The sequence below is a fragment of the Thunnus thynnus genome, chromosome 5 (genome assembly GCF_963924715.1).
Source record: "Thunnus thynnus chromosome 5, fThuThy2.1, whole genome shotgun sequence".
Taxonomy (NCBI): domain Eukaryota; kingdom Metazoa; phylum Chordata; class Actinopteri; order Scombriformes; family Scombridae; genus Thunnus; species Thunnus thynnus.
Genome location: NC_089521.1, coordinates 21,311,875 through 21,330,458, shown reverse-complemented (window position 1 = coordinate 21,330,458; position 18,584 = coordinate 21,311,875). Strand labels below are relative to the sequence as shown.

Here is an 18,584-nt window from a genome sequence, read left to right as displayed (position 1 = left end):
TGGTAGTCACTGGTAGAGTTTTTGTTTTGATTTTTTAATTTTATCATATTTATTTGTTGTTGTTGAAAGAAGTGGAGCGCAGCACAGAAGAAGAACGGTGCATGAAAACCCAAAAAACATCAAACTGGTTGAAGTAGTCTACTCAGTACAGTGACTGCTGAGTGTTGACTTGTGTCATGATACTAATTTGCAAACGAATACTTAATGTACACTAGAACTGACAAAAATGATATCTACTTACTACTAAATAAATACTTTCATAGAGGCTGATCAGATGCATGAGTCTCATCTATGTAACTTGATTCCAGCTAATGTATGAAGTCACTGTGAGTTAATCATTAACTGATGATTCACTGAGTGTGAACTAATCACATAAACTCACAGCGACTTGATCATTTATTAATGGGGAGCAGCAGAAGTTCATAATACATCCTGCATTCATTTATGCATTAAATTATATAATCTGTTAAGCTGCATTACCTAAGCATAATGTTCTGTAACTTCACATTAAAGTGTTATCTTACATCTTAAACAAAAGTCATGATCACAGCACAGAAAACATAACTGCAGGTAAAGAAAGGTCAAGCTTTGTATAAGAGAAATGTTTTCTAAAAACTGAACTCAAAACTGACAGAAAATAAACTGCATGCTCTCTATAACACCGTCTTCTCTGTTCAAAACACTGGATTGGCATGATAAAGAAAGCAATTAAAGAAAAGGGTGGCATTTATAACAGATTATTTTCGCCATCAATTAATCTACAGATTATTTTCTTAATTAACTGATTAAGTGTTTGGTCTGTAAAATGTCAGAAAAGAGTGAAAAACTAAAAATTGCTTGTTTTGTTCAACCTACAGTCCAAAACTGAAAGATATTCAGATCATTATCAGCTGGTACAAGGTCGTGTTTGGCAGTTTTTCTTGGGAAAATAAAAAGATTAATTTGTTGTCAAAATAGTTGCCAATTAATATTCTGTCAATGGACTCAATCGATTAATCGACTAATAGCTTCAGCTCTGGTGACATTGTATTGTGTCTTTTTATTTTATTTATCTTGTTGTAAAGAAGCTCAAGATTTGAATAAAATCTTGAAAATTCATTAAAGTAAGAAAATAACTCAAATCTCCAAACAGCACATGCATGATGAAGAAGTGAGGGGAAAGCAGATGAGATGATTAAAATTATTAAGACACCAATTAATTCTCTCCTATAATCACCAAAGCCAGCCCAAAGACCCCAAAAGGACAGAGAGAGGACAGCGTACCCGACGAGGAGTCGGAGGATTTTAGAGCAAAAGACCAACCATCAGGGGTCATAGACGCACAGTGAGGTAAGCGCAGCTCCACCGGCTTCAGGAACTTGAGTCCGTGAGGGCCGCACATCACCAGCGGACTTAGCAGCGTTTCTCCTGCGTGGACACACAACAAGAATTTGATTCCAGAAATCAAAACATGCAGGAATTAACAAACACAAACGCAGGATTATTTATTACAACAGTCTGTTGTCAGGCCTTCATAGCGAGAGAATATTAACTGTTGGCCGTCTTGCCAGTTTAATTAAAGTACTGCACTCCTCTGGTGCTAAACGTTCATTAAAAATACTCTAAATATAGCTGCTGACATTATGGATTTATTATATGTGCGAACAGAACTGTAACTCTACTTTCTGTACATATAACCACATGTCTTGGCTTTGCATCAGCCATTTTTTATATATTCCATCTATTCATACACCTCATAATAAAGATAAGTAGTGTTCTTTGTTTACAGCAACACAAATGTTCAAGTATAAACTTAGACGTCATATTTTCAATTATCTGATGAAGGGGCTGCTGAAACTTTATCTTAAACATTTATTTAAATGCATATCTGCAGTTAAATCCTAAATTAGCACTAAAACAAAAAAACCTTCCTGTTTACCGTAAATACTTTTTATCTACTTTTTTTTCTCAGATTTAGTGACTTCTTGTTTTTTGACCTTTTTAGGACAGAAACAGCGGCGTGGGACTGACCTTTCTCCTTGTCGAGGGGGGGTAGGATGCTGTTGTCCCGGCACACCTTGAAGTAAATCTCCTGCTCCACGCTCTCGGGGATGGCACCCTGGGGGATGATGATGCTGACGCCCGTCTCGATGGAGCTCAGGACCCCTCCGTTACAGTTGAAGATCCCCCGGGCGGTGGCCACCACCGTGTGCCCTTCATCCTCGTCGTCATCTTCCAACGCGCTGGGGCTGAGGGACGGAGGCACAGAAGTCGGTATCATCAGTCAAAGCAGTGCAGGCAGAGAATAATGTACAGCAGAGGACACAAGAGTAAACCCCCTGTGAACAAACACGTCTCGTTCTGCCTCAGTAACTTTTCTCCAAGAACTTACTGCTCGTCCTGCTGCTGATTGATTTGAGTAAAATTTATGAGCGTCTTACCTTACGGGGATGGCCTTGGGGATGGCGTTGATGTTATTGTGCTGGTACTTGGGCCTGTTGTCCATAGTGCGTGTGAAGGTGTCCAGGCCGCTGTCGTGATCCAGGGGCTGTGGTGACAGTTGAGGCTTTCCGCCGCTGTTGCTCACCACACCGGGCTTGCTGAGGAGGTCCGTCTTCACCTGTGTGTCGTTGGGCAGCAGGTTGTGGTTGAACTTTGGGCTCTCAAACTTGCGCTCAAAGGGCCGGGCTGAGCTGGTGTAAGGCTTCGGGACGTAGCGGTTGTAGCTAGTGGGAGCACCAAGGGTCTTTGGGGCCGCTGTGTCAGTGCCATTGACGGGGGACTTGTCGGGGAGACCCCTCGGGGGCAGGTAGCCACTTGGTGCGGGTTCGTCCCTGCTGGCCGGCCTGAGAGCTGCCAGCTCAGGTTTAGGATTGGGCGAGCTCAGCGGCTCAGGTATGGAGTTCGCTGCAAATATTGAAGAAGGAAACGATCACTGAAATACAGTTTTGATCAAATGATTATATCTTTTTATTTGGCAGTTTAGATAATGCTCTCTTTTGATTTAGTGGGCACAATAAAACAGTAAAATGGTTACTGCTAGACTGACAACATTAAATACACAGCATATAACATTAGAGCTGAAACAATTAGTTGATTAATTGATTATCAGAATAATGGTGGGTTAATTTTCTAAAGATTGACTAATCAATTGATTAATTGCTTCATTTTTTCCAGCTTTTTCCAGCTCAAATGTGAGAAAGTGTGGCATTTATTTGTCTTATCCGACAGTAAACTAAATATCTTTGGGTTTTAGACTATAATAAAACATAAGTAATTTGAAGATGTGACTGAATCGACAGATGAATTAATAATGAAAACGATGCTTAGTTGCAGCCCAAAACTACAACTCTGAAGAGCGGAGATGACACATTATTGCATATTTATGTACACTAGATAAGTATTAAATGAAATATAAGAGCCAGACAGGAAGAGTTAGAGAGCTCACCGTCACTGGGGCTGAGTTTGGGCAGCGTGTTGGGTGGGATGGCGGAGGCAGGTGGCCCATACTGAGAGGAGGGGCTGATTTGAGGCAGAGGTTCATATCTTTTCTCCACTGGACTTACTTTCTCTACTGACTCAACTCTGCAGTAAGTTGACACAAACAATGCAGTTAATAAAAACAACTGTGATTCTGCAGCGGGTGTGAGTACAGAGCTCAGGACAGTACTGCTGGTGTGAGGTGTGTGGTTGTACCTGTTGTATGGGTAGGACAGCTGCGCTGGTTTGGGCAGATCATGGAAGCGATTGATGCCAGGACTGGGCTGGCCCATGGCTTTGCTGTCGAAGCTACGGCGATCAAAGTAGGACAACTGCTTCCTGTAGTACTCCTCGTCCTCATCTGGGTCGTAGTGGTTGGAACGCACTACATCATCCAGAGGTTTAGTATGAGGCTTCTGTGGCTCAGGAGCTCTGCGGAGAAAGCCAAGGAGAACAAGTGAAACAGCTGCAAAGTATGACAGCATGATGGAAAGGGACAATATGACCTGGACCCAGATAAACTGTAGAAAATGGGTGGACAGATTTACTGATTAAAAATTATTAATTAATTTAGCTTCCGAGCTGCTGTTGCTAGCAGTAGTGACAGTGTTAGCTACTGATCTGATGGTGCTGACTGAAACTCCACAAAAAAGGATAAAACAGCTTCCTGCAGCACAATCCATTGTCAAAACAATCCCACTTTTAGTTTGTAGGTGTATAACGTATCCTGACAGTCAGCAATCAGATACAAAAACTAACTTACTTTCTACTACAGGCAAGAAAAAATAAGACACTCTAATTTGCACTCTGCAATCTGCACTCTGGTATTTTTATTTTTAATACTTTAAGTACATTTTGCAGCTAATACTTTCGTTCCTAATGTTCCTAATAACTTTTGAGTCTTTGCACACCACATACTGTAAGTCTGGCTTGCAGCAAAGTGACTTAGCTCCACTAGGTGGAGCTCAAACAACAATGAATGAATTCAAAGACGCCTTTTGCAAGGTTCTTTGAGTTGTCCTTCACCCACCTATTCTGCAACCTGGAGTGCTGTAATGAGGACTACATACCTATAGGTGGACTTCTCCTGCTCCAAGTTGCTAAGGGAATTGGCTTTGAGGACTGGGCCAGGTGCACTCACAGGTTTCGGAACATCTGCAGGCTGAAAGGCAGAGAGAGGATGTCTTTAGTGCTTACTTGCATCTTACTCCAGTCTCACTTTACGACAGAAAATGTTTGACCCAACTTACCCTGAGTGCTGGCGACTCTCCTTCTTTAGCCCTGTCCATAGAAACAGACCGTTTATTCTCAAACATCTTGACTCTGTTAAGCACTGACTGCGGTTTCATGGCCGGGTCCTCATCCAGGTCTTCCCGGGGTGGTGGGGGCAGCGGTTTGGAGCCCGGGGTGAGCGCTGGCTCACCTGGGGAGGGAAGGGTCTCTGGTTTAGGAGGGGGAATGGTAGGTTCAGAGTTCACCATAGGCTCATGCATCCCTGGCTTGTAGCCCCGGTTTGGAGGCCCAGGAATGTAGGCGGGCCTCAGACCAGAGTCACCGTAATACTGCTTTGGGGGCTCCGGTGATCGAGGTGAATTTATGGGGAAGCAGTGAGGTTCTGCCTCATAAGGAGAGCGGGCATCATAGCCTGTTGGGGGTGGAGGTGGAGGCTCATCATAACGAATGGGTCCAGGTTTACTGTGGCGTGGTCTGCCATCATACCCCACAGGTGGGGCCTCATCGTAGCGTGGCTGAGGGGGGCTGTAGTCCCTCCCTGGTCCATCCTCGTAAGGGGACCGGGGGTTGTAGCCCATGGGTTGCTGGTGGCCCGGCTGGTAACCTGCGGGCTGGGAAGATGAGGTCTGCTGGTCGTAGGGGGGCCACTGTTCGTTGTAATGAGGCACACGGTTGTCGTAGTGCAGGTGAGAGTCAGTGTTGTGAGGCTTTGGTTCTGTGTAGCCGCCTCCATCGTAACCGTAAGGCGGGTGGTCGTATTCACGGTATGGCTGTTTGTCCTGGTACGGCGGCTGGTGACTGTAGCTCATCGACTGCTTCAGGCCATGGTTGATTCGCATGGGTTCGTCCATATTGTACAGATCTTTCTTGTACATCTGTGAAGAAACGATACTGAATGAATACATCTGTCACATCATCATTATTGTGAGCTTCTAACAACCACCATGTCGAACGACAGAAAGTCAGGGAAAAAGGATTTCCCAACACCAGATTAAGAATAACTTTTTCAATAATTCAATTCAATTCATTACTGGGAAATAAACTGAAATCTTAAGAAAATTAACACATAACATGTTAACCAAACTATAAAAAAAATCTCTCATCATTTAATTAAACATCAAGTCAAAGTGCAAATTACACAAGCAAACATTTGTCCATTATTCAAAAACAGTTCTGAATGCCTGTTTGACAAGATGCCTTTCAAGAATGATGATAATATTCACAAGTGGATCTTAAACATTAACATGTTTTATAAATAGTGGACTAACAAGCAATTTGTACATTTCTGAAAGGCCTCGTTTCAAACATATGATGTGTAGCCTGTAGACAGCAAATCTAGTTACAGTACTTCCTATGGAAGAAGGTTGGTTTGTTGGCATCTACTCAGGACAAAACTATGAAACAGAAGACATTATGCAGTGTGTTGATGTAGGTTTGTCTTTCCATAGGGAGAATTGCTTGATGGAAATCATTACCAATAGTACTGTCTGCAGGTTAGCTTTCATCATGCAACCAACATTCAGTTTGCATCTAATGCAATGTCAAACTACTGGCACTACAACAGACGACACATCTACCATTACAATGCCACTGTAAGTGCTACTATTGTTCATCTACAGAGGAAAGTTAAAGCTGAAAGGAACCCAAAAAACATTAGGAGCCATGCAAAGGAAGTAAGAGGCAACAGTTAGGGCTGGTTGTGGATGTCTTCACCCTGGTCAAAGACTTAGATGTACCAGTCCTTCTGGTCTCCCAGCCCACTGTGGTGCATGTGGACTAGTCTGTCACACATTTTCTCTGGGAGCCAGAGGCACACAGTGGGCTCAGTGAGTCACACAGTGTGGGCATGTCATGCAGAGAGCGAGTGGAAAGCATGTGCGAGAAGACAGGCAGTTAAAACAGCAGGCTGGGGCCCAGGCCCGGTCCGAGTGGCTGGTGAAACAGCGGGTACCTTTGGTTCTGGACCAGGCGGTCCAGACGGGTGGGGTTCATGTGGTGGTGGTGGGGGCTGAATAAGCTCAGGGGCAGGGCTGGGACTGCTAAGTGAATCAGCCTGAGGAGCTGCGGCTGCAGCAGACGGCTCCTCTAGGTGCATACCCTCTAGCTGTACAGGCTGCTCAACAGCAGGGGGTGCTACCACCGTCGGAGGCAACGAGGGCATGGGCAGAGCAGCCTCATCTTGCTGTGAAGTATTGTTAAAAGACATTTATAACACAGCCTGCCAAGGGCACACAAAGTACAGCTCACCCCAACACCATGATCTTCTTCCTTATACTGAATCAGTTTTACACCAGCCAGAGAATGCACTTGCAAAAATGTGGTTTGATTAGATAACATACCAGTAGCTTCTAAAACATGTTTATTACTTAGCAAAGGACATTTAATTTTAACAAAGGTCAGGAAATGACACTGAACACAAAGGAGCTATTCCTCTGCTCTGCAGTCATATACTTTTAACCATACATCCATCTCTGACAGGCACAGCCTGCAGTGGCTTGCCTGCAAAGCGAGATATGAACTTTACCTGCTGCGGAGCGGCCATCTTGAAACCAGCAGGGTCTATACGACTGGCTGGATCAGGCTGCACTGGGTGCTGGTATCCAGGGTAACCAGGAGTATCCTGAATTACAGGTGGGTCTTCTCGCACAGGTTCGGAAGAGCGGGTGATGGCGGGCTCCGTGGGCAGACCCACCTCGTCGTTCAAAGTCTCATCTAGCTCCTGGTCTGTGTACGCTCCACCCTCTGTGTCAGTGTCCTCATAGTCTGAAGTGTGCCGGCTGTCTGTGCTGTACATGGAGTATTCGCTACCTGGCGCCGACAGGTAGGACAGACGGTCATCATGGATATCCAAGTCATCCTCTGTAGTGCCATCCGCCTGAGGAGAGCAGTGAAACCATTAACCCATGGCTCCGACAGACCAACAGAACTCATAACGCTGTTCTATGATATAGATTTACAAAACCTAGATGGCCCGTCTCTCACCTTGCCCTCCGACACCCACACCAACTGGTTCTGCTGCTGCTGGATGGTCTCTTTAAGAGCTCCGTACCAACCGTCATTCATGTTGTTCAAGTTTATGGTGGCTAAGAAAGAAATTTCATTAAGTTAATACATGTAAAAGAAAAAAAACAGACAATTCATATTTTTCCTGTCTTTCAACATTTTGAGCCCACTCACTGGTGAACAGGTGGTGATTATTCTTCCTCAGTTTGATGGCACGCTCATAGAGCTTCCTGGCGCTCTTCCTGGACTCTGGACACAGTCTGGTCCTCATGTTCTTCACGCCCTGCTTATTATCAGGATTTAGGAAGACTACAATCGGATACCACTGAGCATAGTTCAGCCTATCCACAGCATTCGGGGTGATGTCCAGCACAGCGTGTTTGTCCTTCATGAAATAAAGAGAAGGAAAGATGAAGAACAAATTTGTGATGAAATAATCTAAAAATCAATCTATGACACATTTTAAATAAAAATGAGGCATGCTCACTCTGTCAATGATCTGCTTGATGGTATGAAGACGAATGATTCCTGAACTACGCTGGTCGGTTCCTGCATCTCTCGGTTCACTCTCTGAAAAACAAGACAGAAGAGATTTACATAAAAAAAGAGAAGAAGCTATGATTATGTTTTGTGTCAGTTGTAATATATTTACAAACTTACTTGCAAGCTCAAAAAGATCTGGCTCTTCTCTGGAGAGTTTTTCTCGAGCAACATCAGCGATGGGCCCAAATATCACAACAGGTCTCAAGAAACCAGCTGTTATAAAAAATAATGAAAATAAAATCAGACTAAGAATGCAGTGTTAGTCTCATATTGACATATACAGGTGGGCAGATACAGCCAGATTTCTCACCTTCTCTCAGTACAACCCTTTCATATGCTGGGAACTTTGTCTGAACTGGCTGGGAGGAAAGGTCCTCTCTGCTTTTCCTCAGGTTCCTCTTCGAGCTGCGAAGACCGCGGAACCTCCAGAAGTCCGCCCTGTCGCCCCCTGCTGTTTTAGGGAGTGTGTATTGCACGCTGGAGAGCTGCTCCGCTCTGTTGACAAATAGCGGGAAGAGGGATAGTTCATAATGTCACACAAGCTAATGGATGTGTCATAAACTTGGCACTGCTCACCTCAACGCTGCCAGCGACTGAGGACATTTCATGGTAATGATAATCATAACGCGTTTAATACAAATAAGGTGAATGACTGTCCAGTGTTGTGACAAAACATTCATCCAGCATGTCATTCTTTGAGAAAACTGACATACGATTAAAGCCAAAGCACACACACATCTGTGAGCATGTTGTCACCTGTTTTTGTTGGGGATGATGCCCCTCTCCACCTCCTGGTGGTTCTTGCCGATGCGAATAGCCAGCCAGGAGCCCAGCTTGCCATTGTAGAGGGTGTCCACAACACGGAACACCTCGCCCTTGTTAAAGCTTAACCCATACGGAGATTCCTTCTCGTACTCAAAGTGGGTCCGGATGTAGAAGGAGTCGCCAACATCAGACTCCACGATCCGCCGATACACTGAACAGGACAGAGCAGAGAGTCAGATCCACTGGACCAATGAGACCAGTCGAAATCAATGTCTTGTCATATTCCCTTACTCACTTCACTTACCATCTTTCTTCTTCTGGGCAAGAATTGTGACCTCTTCACCCTTAGGAAGGTCAAGGAGGAACAGCACCGCCTCCTCTCGGATTATATTTGCAAAATCTACATTATTTACCTGGAATTTGGGAAAACAGAGATTACTGTTTCATGCTTTTTACAGAATAACTTCCCTGCTATCTCGTACTTTTAAGTGTAAGTTAAGACTTCATTGTACATTGAGTGCAAAACAGAAAGTGTAAATCTCTATTTAAATTTAGGTTTACATAGCTCTTCCTGTTCTCAGCAGTGCCTGGGAAACTGCAGGTTTTACTGCACTGCAAAAACTCAAGCCATTCCTCATTATACTTGGAGAAAGGAGGAGGAGGTACAAACAGTGAGATATATGGCTGTGAGGAAATAGGACAAACACAGTGAGAGGAAACACAGTTTTTTGTGTCTGTGTGCTCCCTCGGGGCCATTGCTAAGAGACCGGCCTGGAGGTACAGGAATTTTGGAGCAGCCAGCGTGTAAAACCATGAATAAAAGGGAAAGCTTGAGACACATACCCCATAAAACATGGCTGTTTACAGACACTATCAGATACCCATTGTAAAAACAAATGGAATAGAAAAAAGATCAATTGCAACACACAGTTTTTGATATATAACTTTATGCAATAAATTTTTTTCACCAACTCTAAGCTAAAAAAAAACAACCACATTAATTCTTAAAACTGCGGTCAGCTCATACACTGGACTGTGTAAAAAATAAATGATCTACCCTGAGAATTTGGTCACCCTCCTCCAGTCCCTCCTTAGCAGCCGGGCTATCCTCCAGCACTCCGGCAACGAAGATGCCCACGTCATTCCCCCCAGCCAGCCGCAGCCCCACACTCTCCCCCTTCTTGAACTTCACCAGCTTCATGCTCGGCCTGAGGATGGGGGATGAAGACAATAGTTAGGCTGCTTTTCTTTGACATGGCACCATTTGATGGCATTTCCTTTTCTCCGATGCAAACTACACTTTATGAATAGTAAGTGAATCTTGGCTGCTAGCCAGGTTTTTCTTTTGTTGAGAGACTGTTTACTCTTTAGTGAACTTTCAAAAGCAAAGATGTAAAATTGTTCTTTAGAAAAGGAAATATACAATCCTAAAGAACGTTCGTATATTTTTCAACGTTTTAGCTATAGACCAAAATAACCACAGACGAGTGTTTGTCTCATGCAGAAGCACTGACAGTTGTGCATTCAGTCATATTCAAAGCTGCTTATTCAACTTGCCAGCAAACAAGTACGTGCAACATTTTTCACAGCACTGAGTTCTAAGCCTTGTGATGTGCCAAAATGCCCCTGCTTTGTATAGATAATTCAGGGCACAGGAGCATTTCAAAAACTTTCAAGATGTGCTGTCGCTATGTGAGCTGCAGGTTAAAACTTTCCCCTAACAGTCGCCTTCCCATCTGATTAAGTGAACTGAGAGCTAATGCTCAGGGGAGTTGCTCATAACATAGTAGCTTTGGCTTTGTAGTTCTTCAGGAGACTTGTATATTTCATTGGATGGTTTATTATACTGTTGATTTTACCGTAGGATGCTATCGTCATGGGCAGCGCTTGGCACAGGGGCATCAGAGGGACTGACTGGCAGGTCTACATCTGGCTGTCCAGGCTGAGCATACACCGGCTTGGGCTCTGAAAACACACACACAATGACATGTTATCAATGAACAGATAGATGATTAACAGGTATATGTTTTAAAAAAGGAAAATAACCAAAACACTGTAAAAAATGAACAATACCGCAGTTACATACTGAGAACATACATACAACTGAGAACAAGTGCACTAATGAAAAACACAACTGCACAAAAACACACAGGCAAAATATTATCACATTGACACTTGTGCACACACGCACACACACGTACGCGCACACACAAACACACACACAAGGCACACAGCGGCGTCCTGAGCAGGGAGGTCAAACAGAAAGGCAGCAGAGTGCTGCAGGCTGGGGAGGAACGTCAGACTCGATCAGCTCATACGGTTTATTGTCACTTGGCTCCAGGCAAACTCAGCCAGGCTCAGCAGGCGTCTGGATCTAACTTTTTTTGGTATTTGTGCTTTTGAAAAGGGCAAGAATGACTAGTTCAAACAGGATTTCATTTTACTATTATGAAGCCATCTTAATTTCTGCTGTTAATGACAGACAGGGAAATACTTGCTGTTTTATTGGCTTACAAGTACAGATGTTGATATAGAGACACAAATTAAAATCACTGATTTTCACTTAAACATATTCACAAAAATCTGGTTTAATGACTGGGTGTTGTATATCTAACCTGGGAGCGGTGGGAGTTGTTTCTCCTCTCTGGCAATAGCCGACTCCTTAGGCTTGGGCAGAGGAACTTCCTCTGGTAGCTTCGCTGGTGTTGAAGCCGCCTTCGAGACCCGTTCGTCATCACGACTTCTGTGACTGCAGACAAAAATGGACATTTTTGAACAATTTATCTTAAGAAATGGAAGACATAACATTATTAATAATGTATCCTGGAGATGTAGAGCTTGGAGGCAACAGGAGAGCTTTAAAGATACAACATCTGGACTACACGCAACAACAACAAGGCTGTACTACTCTCAATACAAAACAGAGACAGTATTTAATTTTCTCCTGACTGCAGTGGACACGCACTAGCCGAGAAAAGAAAAAAAAAGCAGCATCTTAGTCTTGAAGGTCACAACTTTGTGTTTCCTTTCTTTTGTGCTCTATTTTTAGAGCAGCTTATCGAAGGTGTCAGAGTGGATTCTGTCCTCCAGGTGAATTTCACTGTGTGGCTCTGGCTAAAGACCAGAAGGGGTTTAACTTCAATGCCAGTTTTTAAACAGTAAGGCTGGGTAAACAGATACACAGTGACTCTGGCCAATTATGATTGTAAATGATGACAGAATGTCCTTGTGTTTTTGATAAATGGTGACAATACCAATGTGTTTCTCAAAGAGGATTCAGAAGAGAACAGGAGGAAGCTAAGCCAGCTGCCCAGTGGTAGGGCTTCCTGGCACAATTTTACTGGCAAAGTATTGCTTTATTCACAGGGTGAGGGACAAAGTAACCAAGAAGGACACTGTTTGAACAGACTGCAGTGGAACAAACTTCTTTTTCAAACCATCCTGGAGGAGGCCCTACTTTCAACTGCCAACTTCCTGGAGTGAGAGAAAAGGTCACAGGTCACAAATCAGGTTTCGATAAACAATAACGCTCTCTCTCAACATCTCCTTCTTGCTAATTAAAATATTTCCTTTAATGAATTATTCAAACGCTTCAGTGGCTTCGATATTTCATCAGGAAATCATTACAAAACATTTTTGGTTTTTGTGAAAACTGCCTTACAGACAATCTTTTCAACATAAAGAGTGAGCATTATCAAGCCAGACGTCCACAGATATGAAGACAGGAGCCCTGACAAAAGCTCAGCCGCATGTAAAAAGGGGAGACAGTTGACACTGATAGCTGGTGACGTCCTTTTGTTCCCTCACTGTTGGAGCCATATTGTCCTTGTGCCAAACATGCGGTTTGTCCACCAAAATATTCAAGAGACACAGAGATTATGTGACACTCTCACAGGACGCTGTCATCTCAAGTCAAAACAAGATGCGTCACTGAATAATTGATGCCACGTAACGGCCCTTCAACAATATTTCACCAGGTATAGTTTGCTGTTGCCTAAAAGACTGATTTCCCAGTCAGCAGCACATTTTCTCTGTTGTTATGATGGCCACGAGTTTACGGTTTGTCACAATATCTACAAGAACATCTACTTCTCTAGTAATGCGCTTTAAATCTATTTAGGGTTTACTACTAAACTATTACTTCTAATAGTACCTATTCACACTTTTCAAGGATAACAAACTTACGGTATTCTCCAACTGGTGGCGTATCAAGGGGATAAAAAGGACAATATTTAAAACAAGACAAATCTTTTTAAGTGTCTTTCTGTCACTGTTGGTGAGACTCCACTTCCGACACTTTATATAATTTTGCAGTGTTTGCGACTGACGCATCAAAAATGCTTTGTTGAAAATAGAAGATGACATTTTATCCCAGAGACACAGTAATATGGGTCAAAGCACTGAACTTTGAGTAACTTGATTATTTTGCAGCTTTTATTTTTCTCGGGTCGCTAAGTGGTTTGAAAAGGCAACAATTGTGGTGCTCTGCTGTGTTTAAATGAAGAATTAATGAGGTGCTTTCAAACAAGGTTACAGTCAAAGAAGTGCTGAATGGGCTGATGGCTGGTATTAACCCAAACATAAAATCGAAGGTCCTTCACAACTCAAAAAACCCCGACAACAACAAAAAAACAAGCCGGGTTTAATTAACTTTGACAGATGGAAGCTCAGATCTTAGAACAAGATCAGTTAGGGTCAGAGTAATGACATCTTTGGTGGTAAGTGGTCACTGCGTGTGTGTTTCAGATCAATTTGAAGTCAAATAATGTGGCCTCTATTGAATTTGTTTGTTGAAATGTGAATTAATGTTGGTACTGAGTCACTATTGTTTTATATGAAACACAGAGAGTAAGTAGCGAGACTGAACGTATCCACATGAAAATAACACAGATTATTATTCAACACTTATCCCCAGGTTGCAATTTGTGGATGGATGGTCCCTCACCTGCCGTTGCTGATTTGTGGTGGGGAGTGTCTGGAGTGGTCCGAGGGTTCAGATCGTCTGTCTGGAGAGCGGGAGCGGCTGCTACGATGTCTGTCATGCGATCGATTGGAATGGTCGGATGCCAGAGAATGGATATCTGAAATGTCTGATCAAACAAGAGCCACTGTTCAACAACTGTAGCCTGATAAACACACTGACAAGTCTGGCTTTTAAACTGCGCCCCCGTGTCAGCTGAATCCAACACTTAACACCAGTCTCACCATCTCTGTCAGAGGCGTTGGCTGAAGGAATGCTGTCATCGAGGTCAGGGATGTTCAGCAGGGTCGCCCTCTCGTCCCTCTGAACAACCATTTTTAGCTTGCCCTTTGACCTTTCTATCAGCTTCTTGGCATCTATCAAGGAGAGGTTCTCTGTCACTGTGCCATTAATCTGAGGGAAGCAGAAAAAAAGACTTTTAGTCATGACATGACAAAGAACATTTTTTCCACAGCCAATGAATTTGAAACAATGTCTTTGTTGCACATTTTAATGCGATAGCATGGTCATGCTTGGACGACAAATGGATTGTCATCTGAACAGCAAGAGATCAGATGCAAATTAGCTGCAACACTGCTCCTCTTTGTCAGGGTGAAATCAAATTAGAAAGCTATGAGAGGCAGCCTAGACAAGGAAAAATGACATGCAGCCAAGGCTCAGATACAGAATAGGCAAATTCTGCCCAGTGTCCATTTTATTAACCATTCATCTCTTAAGCACTGGCATAAAAAGAGAGTAACATGACACATGTGAGAAGGCTGGATGTGAGAAATGATTGATTCAGTTCAAAAAAGTACCCGTTATGCACATGGAGCTACTTTATGTGTACTCCAAAAAGAGCTGACCTTCATCAAGCAGATCAAGCTGCAACTGTGAGTACTGTTATGCAACATTAGATAGCACAAAACATATAGTAGTAAAAAAGCACAGTGTAGCAGTATAGTGAGTACTTTTCTCAATTTCTACCAATACAAGAATGAAGAAATGCCAAATTCGTATTGTTTTATAATGACGCTCTCCCTCACCTTCAGTACGACGTCCCCTTCCTGGATGTTGCCGTCCCTGGCTGCCAGGCTCTCAGGGGAGATGTCCTTGACAAAGATGTGGCTGGCCAGGCGCAGGCCATATTCTGCTTACAAAGTGAACGACAGCAACAAAGACCATGTTAGCACAGAGTTCACGTGACAACAGCACACTGACCACACTTTGCTGTCAGCCCGTTGCTCCCGCTGGGATTAACAGTACTGATTAAAGAAGATTAATTGCTCTTTCACTTAGATTTACTTGAGTTTACTTGGATTTTGCTGTGGCTGGCAAGTTTTGTTTACTCTGGCAGTTCACCAGTGCTGATTTGGAGGTCTAATTCTCTTCTAAAAGTCAGGCTGTCTCAGGCAAACAAAATGGCAGGTGATTTCCTGGATTACCAGAAACTGCAACTTGTTCAAAAAACAGAACATTTTCTTTCTTCCCTCCGTTTGTATCCCCGACTTTGTGAGCCTCACCTTCATTCTTGCGGGATTTGACAAGTGTGACCTTGGCAGGGCGTGGGGGTAGGTTGTGCGAGCGGCGGTCTGACCGTGGGGAGAGACTCCTCTCCCGCGAGCCGCTGCGTTCACGTTCCCTGTCCCTTCGCCCGCTGCTTCGCCCGCTGCGCCTGCCCATGGCTCCGCCCACACCGCTGTAAGCACCGCTGCGTCCACTCCGCGTCTCGTATATCTCTTCATCATAGCTGTCCTCCTCCTCGTCGTGCTCTGACATAGTTTCCCGCTCCCCAAGGCGACCCATGGGGACATGCACCTTCCTCTTCCGTCTGATTGTCTGCCCGAAGGAAATGAGATATAAGAACAGCCCGACAACACATCACTTACAGTAAGAGGAATCAATCACTCCCCTAATCAAGCACGATCAATTGTGAAATATGAGGAAAAGCAAGGACAAGTCCTTAAACATGTCATTCAGATTAATATAAATAAATTTTTCTGACCCATTGTACTTCCTGATTTTAATTTTCAGCAACTGATCACATAATACTCTACAGGAATTCATAAAAGGGATTTTGACACTCACAATTTTGGCAATTTTTCCACTTTTACGAAGCTGCTGGACTGCATATGCGTGCTCCACATTATCCATGGAGACAGCATTGACCATGACGACTCTGTCATTTTCCCTAGAGAGAGGACACAGAGAACAGACGTGCTGGAGTCCTTCTGGAGCAGGCAGGGTAATTTAATACTAATAACTAGCAATCTGACCGGGCTGCCGATAACAGAATAAAATCTTACTGTAGTAGGCCTTCTGCTGGGCCGCCTTTCAGCACATCCGAGATGACAATGGAGGTCTCGCCACTCTGAAAATGAGGGTTATCCCGACCTCCTGATATGGCTATCCCGAAGCCAAACCCTGGTGCCTGCACACAGAGGAACAAATACATTAAGATGTTGATTTTAGGTGGATGAAAAAAAAGACACCAGTATCACCTGCTTGTGGATTTGACCAAATAAGTATTTCTTCTCTGGTTGTTTGTGGACCCAAACTACTTTACTTAACAGCCACGGATGTAGGAGAAAATCAAAAGCTCTGTGATAACTCCTCCATTTTGTCTTATCTCTTCCTGCAACTGTGTACACACAGAGCCCATTTTTGACAAGATAGCGCAGTGGAGATAAGAAGGAAATCAAAACAGAAGGATGGGGACAAAGATAGCCAGACAGACAGCAGGACAGACCGATATCTAGACCAGGACCAGGATTCAACAGATACCTATGTAGAGAGAGCATCTGAAGGAGGATACCAAATACTCACCCTGTGTAGTGTTACTGTGTGCTGTTCCCAAATGACAGTCTCCTCCATTGCTGCACTCTAGAAAACAGAGATAGAGAAGACAGTGTGAACACGACGGATCAAACAATTTCCAAGTCTAAAGAAAAAGAAGTTCTGCTGGACTGATAATCTTTTGGCGAAAGGGACACGTGTTGAGTCACCAGAAAGATAAACGTGTCCTGCTGAAGTTTTCTTGAACAAAACCAAAACGAAACACTCTTTTTCTTTGTCATTTTACATCTTAGCTACAGCCGGAAAATATCAATTCAACGCTTATCGTTTTGCCAAAGAACATGTTAAGTGACTAAAAATTATCAAGTTGACAACAGTAAAAGTGCAGATATTTCATTGTTCAAGCCAGTTTGTCCCTAAAATAGAATAGATGTGCACAGCATCTCTACCAACAGTGAATTTAACCTTTAACACAGTCTGCAGAAAGGTCAATTATCATCATTTTTTAATGAACTGTGTCAGTGTTATCCGTGCGATATAATTGGCTGTATAATATGCAAACTTGTGCTTCCAGGCACATATGTCCATTTAACACGTCTGCAGCAAACCTTGCATTATACAGAGTCAAGAAAATTTAAAGTAATTATTTGGATGGTTTCTTTTTTTTTTTTTTTTTAAACAATAGCCTGAGGTATTTTTGTTTTATTATTTGCATCACGCCTGCATTGTAAATAAAGCATGTAAGGAATATACTAACACATACTGCTACATACTGAACCCAAATAGAGTGAACTGAACTATCAAATAACAAAAGAACAGAAAGACTTCAGTAAAAATGACAAACAGGGACCAGTCTAAAACCATACACATTTTGAAAGGCAATAGTATTTTAGTGAAGCCCGTGTCATTCTTTCTACTAAGAGTTTCTACTAAAAAGGAGAATCTCAGTGTTTCTGGATTATTTCAGACACAAAATGTAATAAGGACACAAACTGTCTGTGAACACATTGTACCCAGCAGGCTATTGAGTTTGTTTCAACTTTTACTCTGTTGCTTATTTACAGTGATACAGATAGCGCTGCGCTGCACTCACACACCACTGCCAATCAAACAGACCACACACACTCTCAACATGTAGGTGTCAGTCAGGAAACACTCTTCTTTATAATGGCTCCACAGTATGCGGTCCCATGTTTACAGTGTATTGAATACAATAGGTACAATGATGAGAAATAAAAAAAAAACCTTGCTAGATACAAGAAGGCCACACTGACAGACGGTCTTTGAAATTAAAGCACATCCTCCGTCACATTAACAACCAGAGAGGATAAGATGAAGGTCGACTCCTTCAGCTGTTAGGTCAGCGTTGTCCTCTGCGCCCCACAGCTCGCTTCTTATCTCTGCTTCTATATCATTTCACCTCCACCACAATCTCACGACACATTAGACATTCAATGACTGCGTATAAAATACTATCAGGTCCATCCATTTGGGGCAAATTACAACCTACATCACAGCACCTAATGCAATAACCCCCATTTGTCATGTAAATTGATCCTAGGTCTGTGACCTTAATAGGTGAAACTATCACACATTTCCCTCCTGCTTTGCTGGTAATTTCTTTGACACCTCTAACACTTACAGTACGACTACCTCGGCAGAAAACACATCGAGGAAGAATGATCTCATGTTGCGGCACATTAAAGTGCGATGAGAGATGAGGGAGGGTAGCTGAATCTTACATTAAAAGCAGCTGACATCATCGCCACTCTGCTGGCAGCTCCGAAACCCAAAACATCTAGCAGGTGTCAGTCCAGCTTCGTGT

At 43.2% G+C, this 18,584-nt stretch overlaps 1 protein-coding gene across 13 annotated transcripts in view; it reads right to left on the bottom strand.

The window, feature by feature from the left end:
* The window catches only part of tjp1b (tight junction protein 1b), a 59,656-nt gene that overhangs the window by 2,150 nt on the left and 38,922 nt on the right, over nucleotides 1-18,584 (bottom strand). For 6 of the 13 annotated variants that reach the window (XM_067590063.1, XM_067590071.1, XM_067590069.1 and 3 more), the window contains 26 exons: nucleotides 16,790-16,846; nucleotides 16,270-16,394; nucleotides 16,052-16,154; nucleotides 15,487-15,802; nucleotides 15,010-15,116; nucleotides 14,209-14,377; nucleotides 13,949-14,093; nucleotides 11,619-11,752; nucleotides 10,863-10,968; nucleotides 10,061-10,211; nucleotides 9,308-9,416; nucleotides 8,995-9,214; nucleotides 8,549-8,733; nucleotides 8,356-8,451; nucleotides 8,183-8,265; nucleotides 7,870-8,080; nucleotides 7,675-7,775; nucleotides 7,217-7,567; nucleotides 6,644-6,874; nucleotides 4,710-5,567; nucleotides 4,530-4,621; nucleotides 3,676-3,891; nucleotides 3,428-3,564; nucleotides 2,421-2,886; nucleotides 2,011-2,228; nucleotides 1,264-1,407 (listed from right to left, as the gene is read on the bottom strand). In XM_067590063.1, coding sequence (XP_067446164.1) covers nucleotides 1,264-1,407; nucleotides 2,011-2,228; nucleotides 2,421-2,886; nucleotides 3,428-3,564; nucleotides 3,676-3,891; nucleotides 4,530-4,621; nucleotides 4,710-5,567; nucleotides 6,644-6,874; nucleotides 7,217-7,567; nucleotides 7,675-7,775; nucleotides 7,870-8,080; nucleotides 8,183-8,265; nucleotides 8,356-8,451; nucleotides 8,549-8,733; nucleotides 8,995-9,214; nucleotides 9,308-9,416; nucleotides 10,061-10,211; nucleotides 10,863-10,968; nucleotides 11,619-11,752; nucleotides 13,949-14,093; nucleotides 14,209-14,377; nucleotides 15,010-15,116; nucleotides 15,487-15,802; nucleotides 16,052-16,154; nucleotides 16,270-16,394; nucleotides 16,790-16,846 — 5,131 coding nt within the window. The remainder of the gene's footprint in view (nucleotides 1-1,263; nucleotides 1,408-2,010; nucleotides 2,229-2,420; nucleotides 2,887-3,427; nucleotides 3,565-3,675; nucleotides 3,892-4,529; nucleotides 4,622-4,709; nucleotides 5,568-6,643; nucleotides 6,875-7,216; nucleotides 7,568-7,674; nucleotides 7,776-7,869; nucleotides 8,081-8,182; nucleotides 8,266-8,355; nucleotides 8,452-8,548; nucleotides 8,734-8,994; nucleotides 9,215-9,307; nucleotides 9,417-10,060; nucleotides 10,212-10,862; nucleotides 10,969-11,618; nucleotides 11,753-13,948; nucleotides 14,094-14,208; nucleotides 14,378-15,009; nucleotides 15,117-15,486; nucleotides 15,803-16,051; nucleotides 16,155-16,269; nucleotides 16,395-16,789; nucleotides 16,847-18,584) is intronic. The other 7 variants (XM_067590064.1, XM_067590075.1, XM_067590076.1 and 4 more) reach the window with 7 other exon arrangements.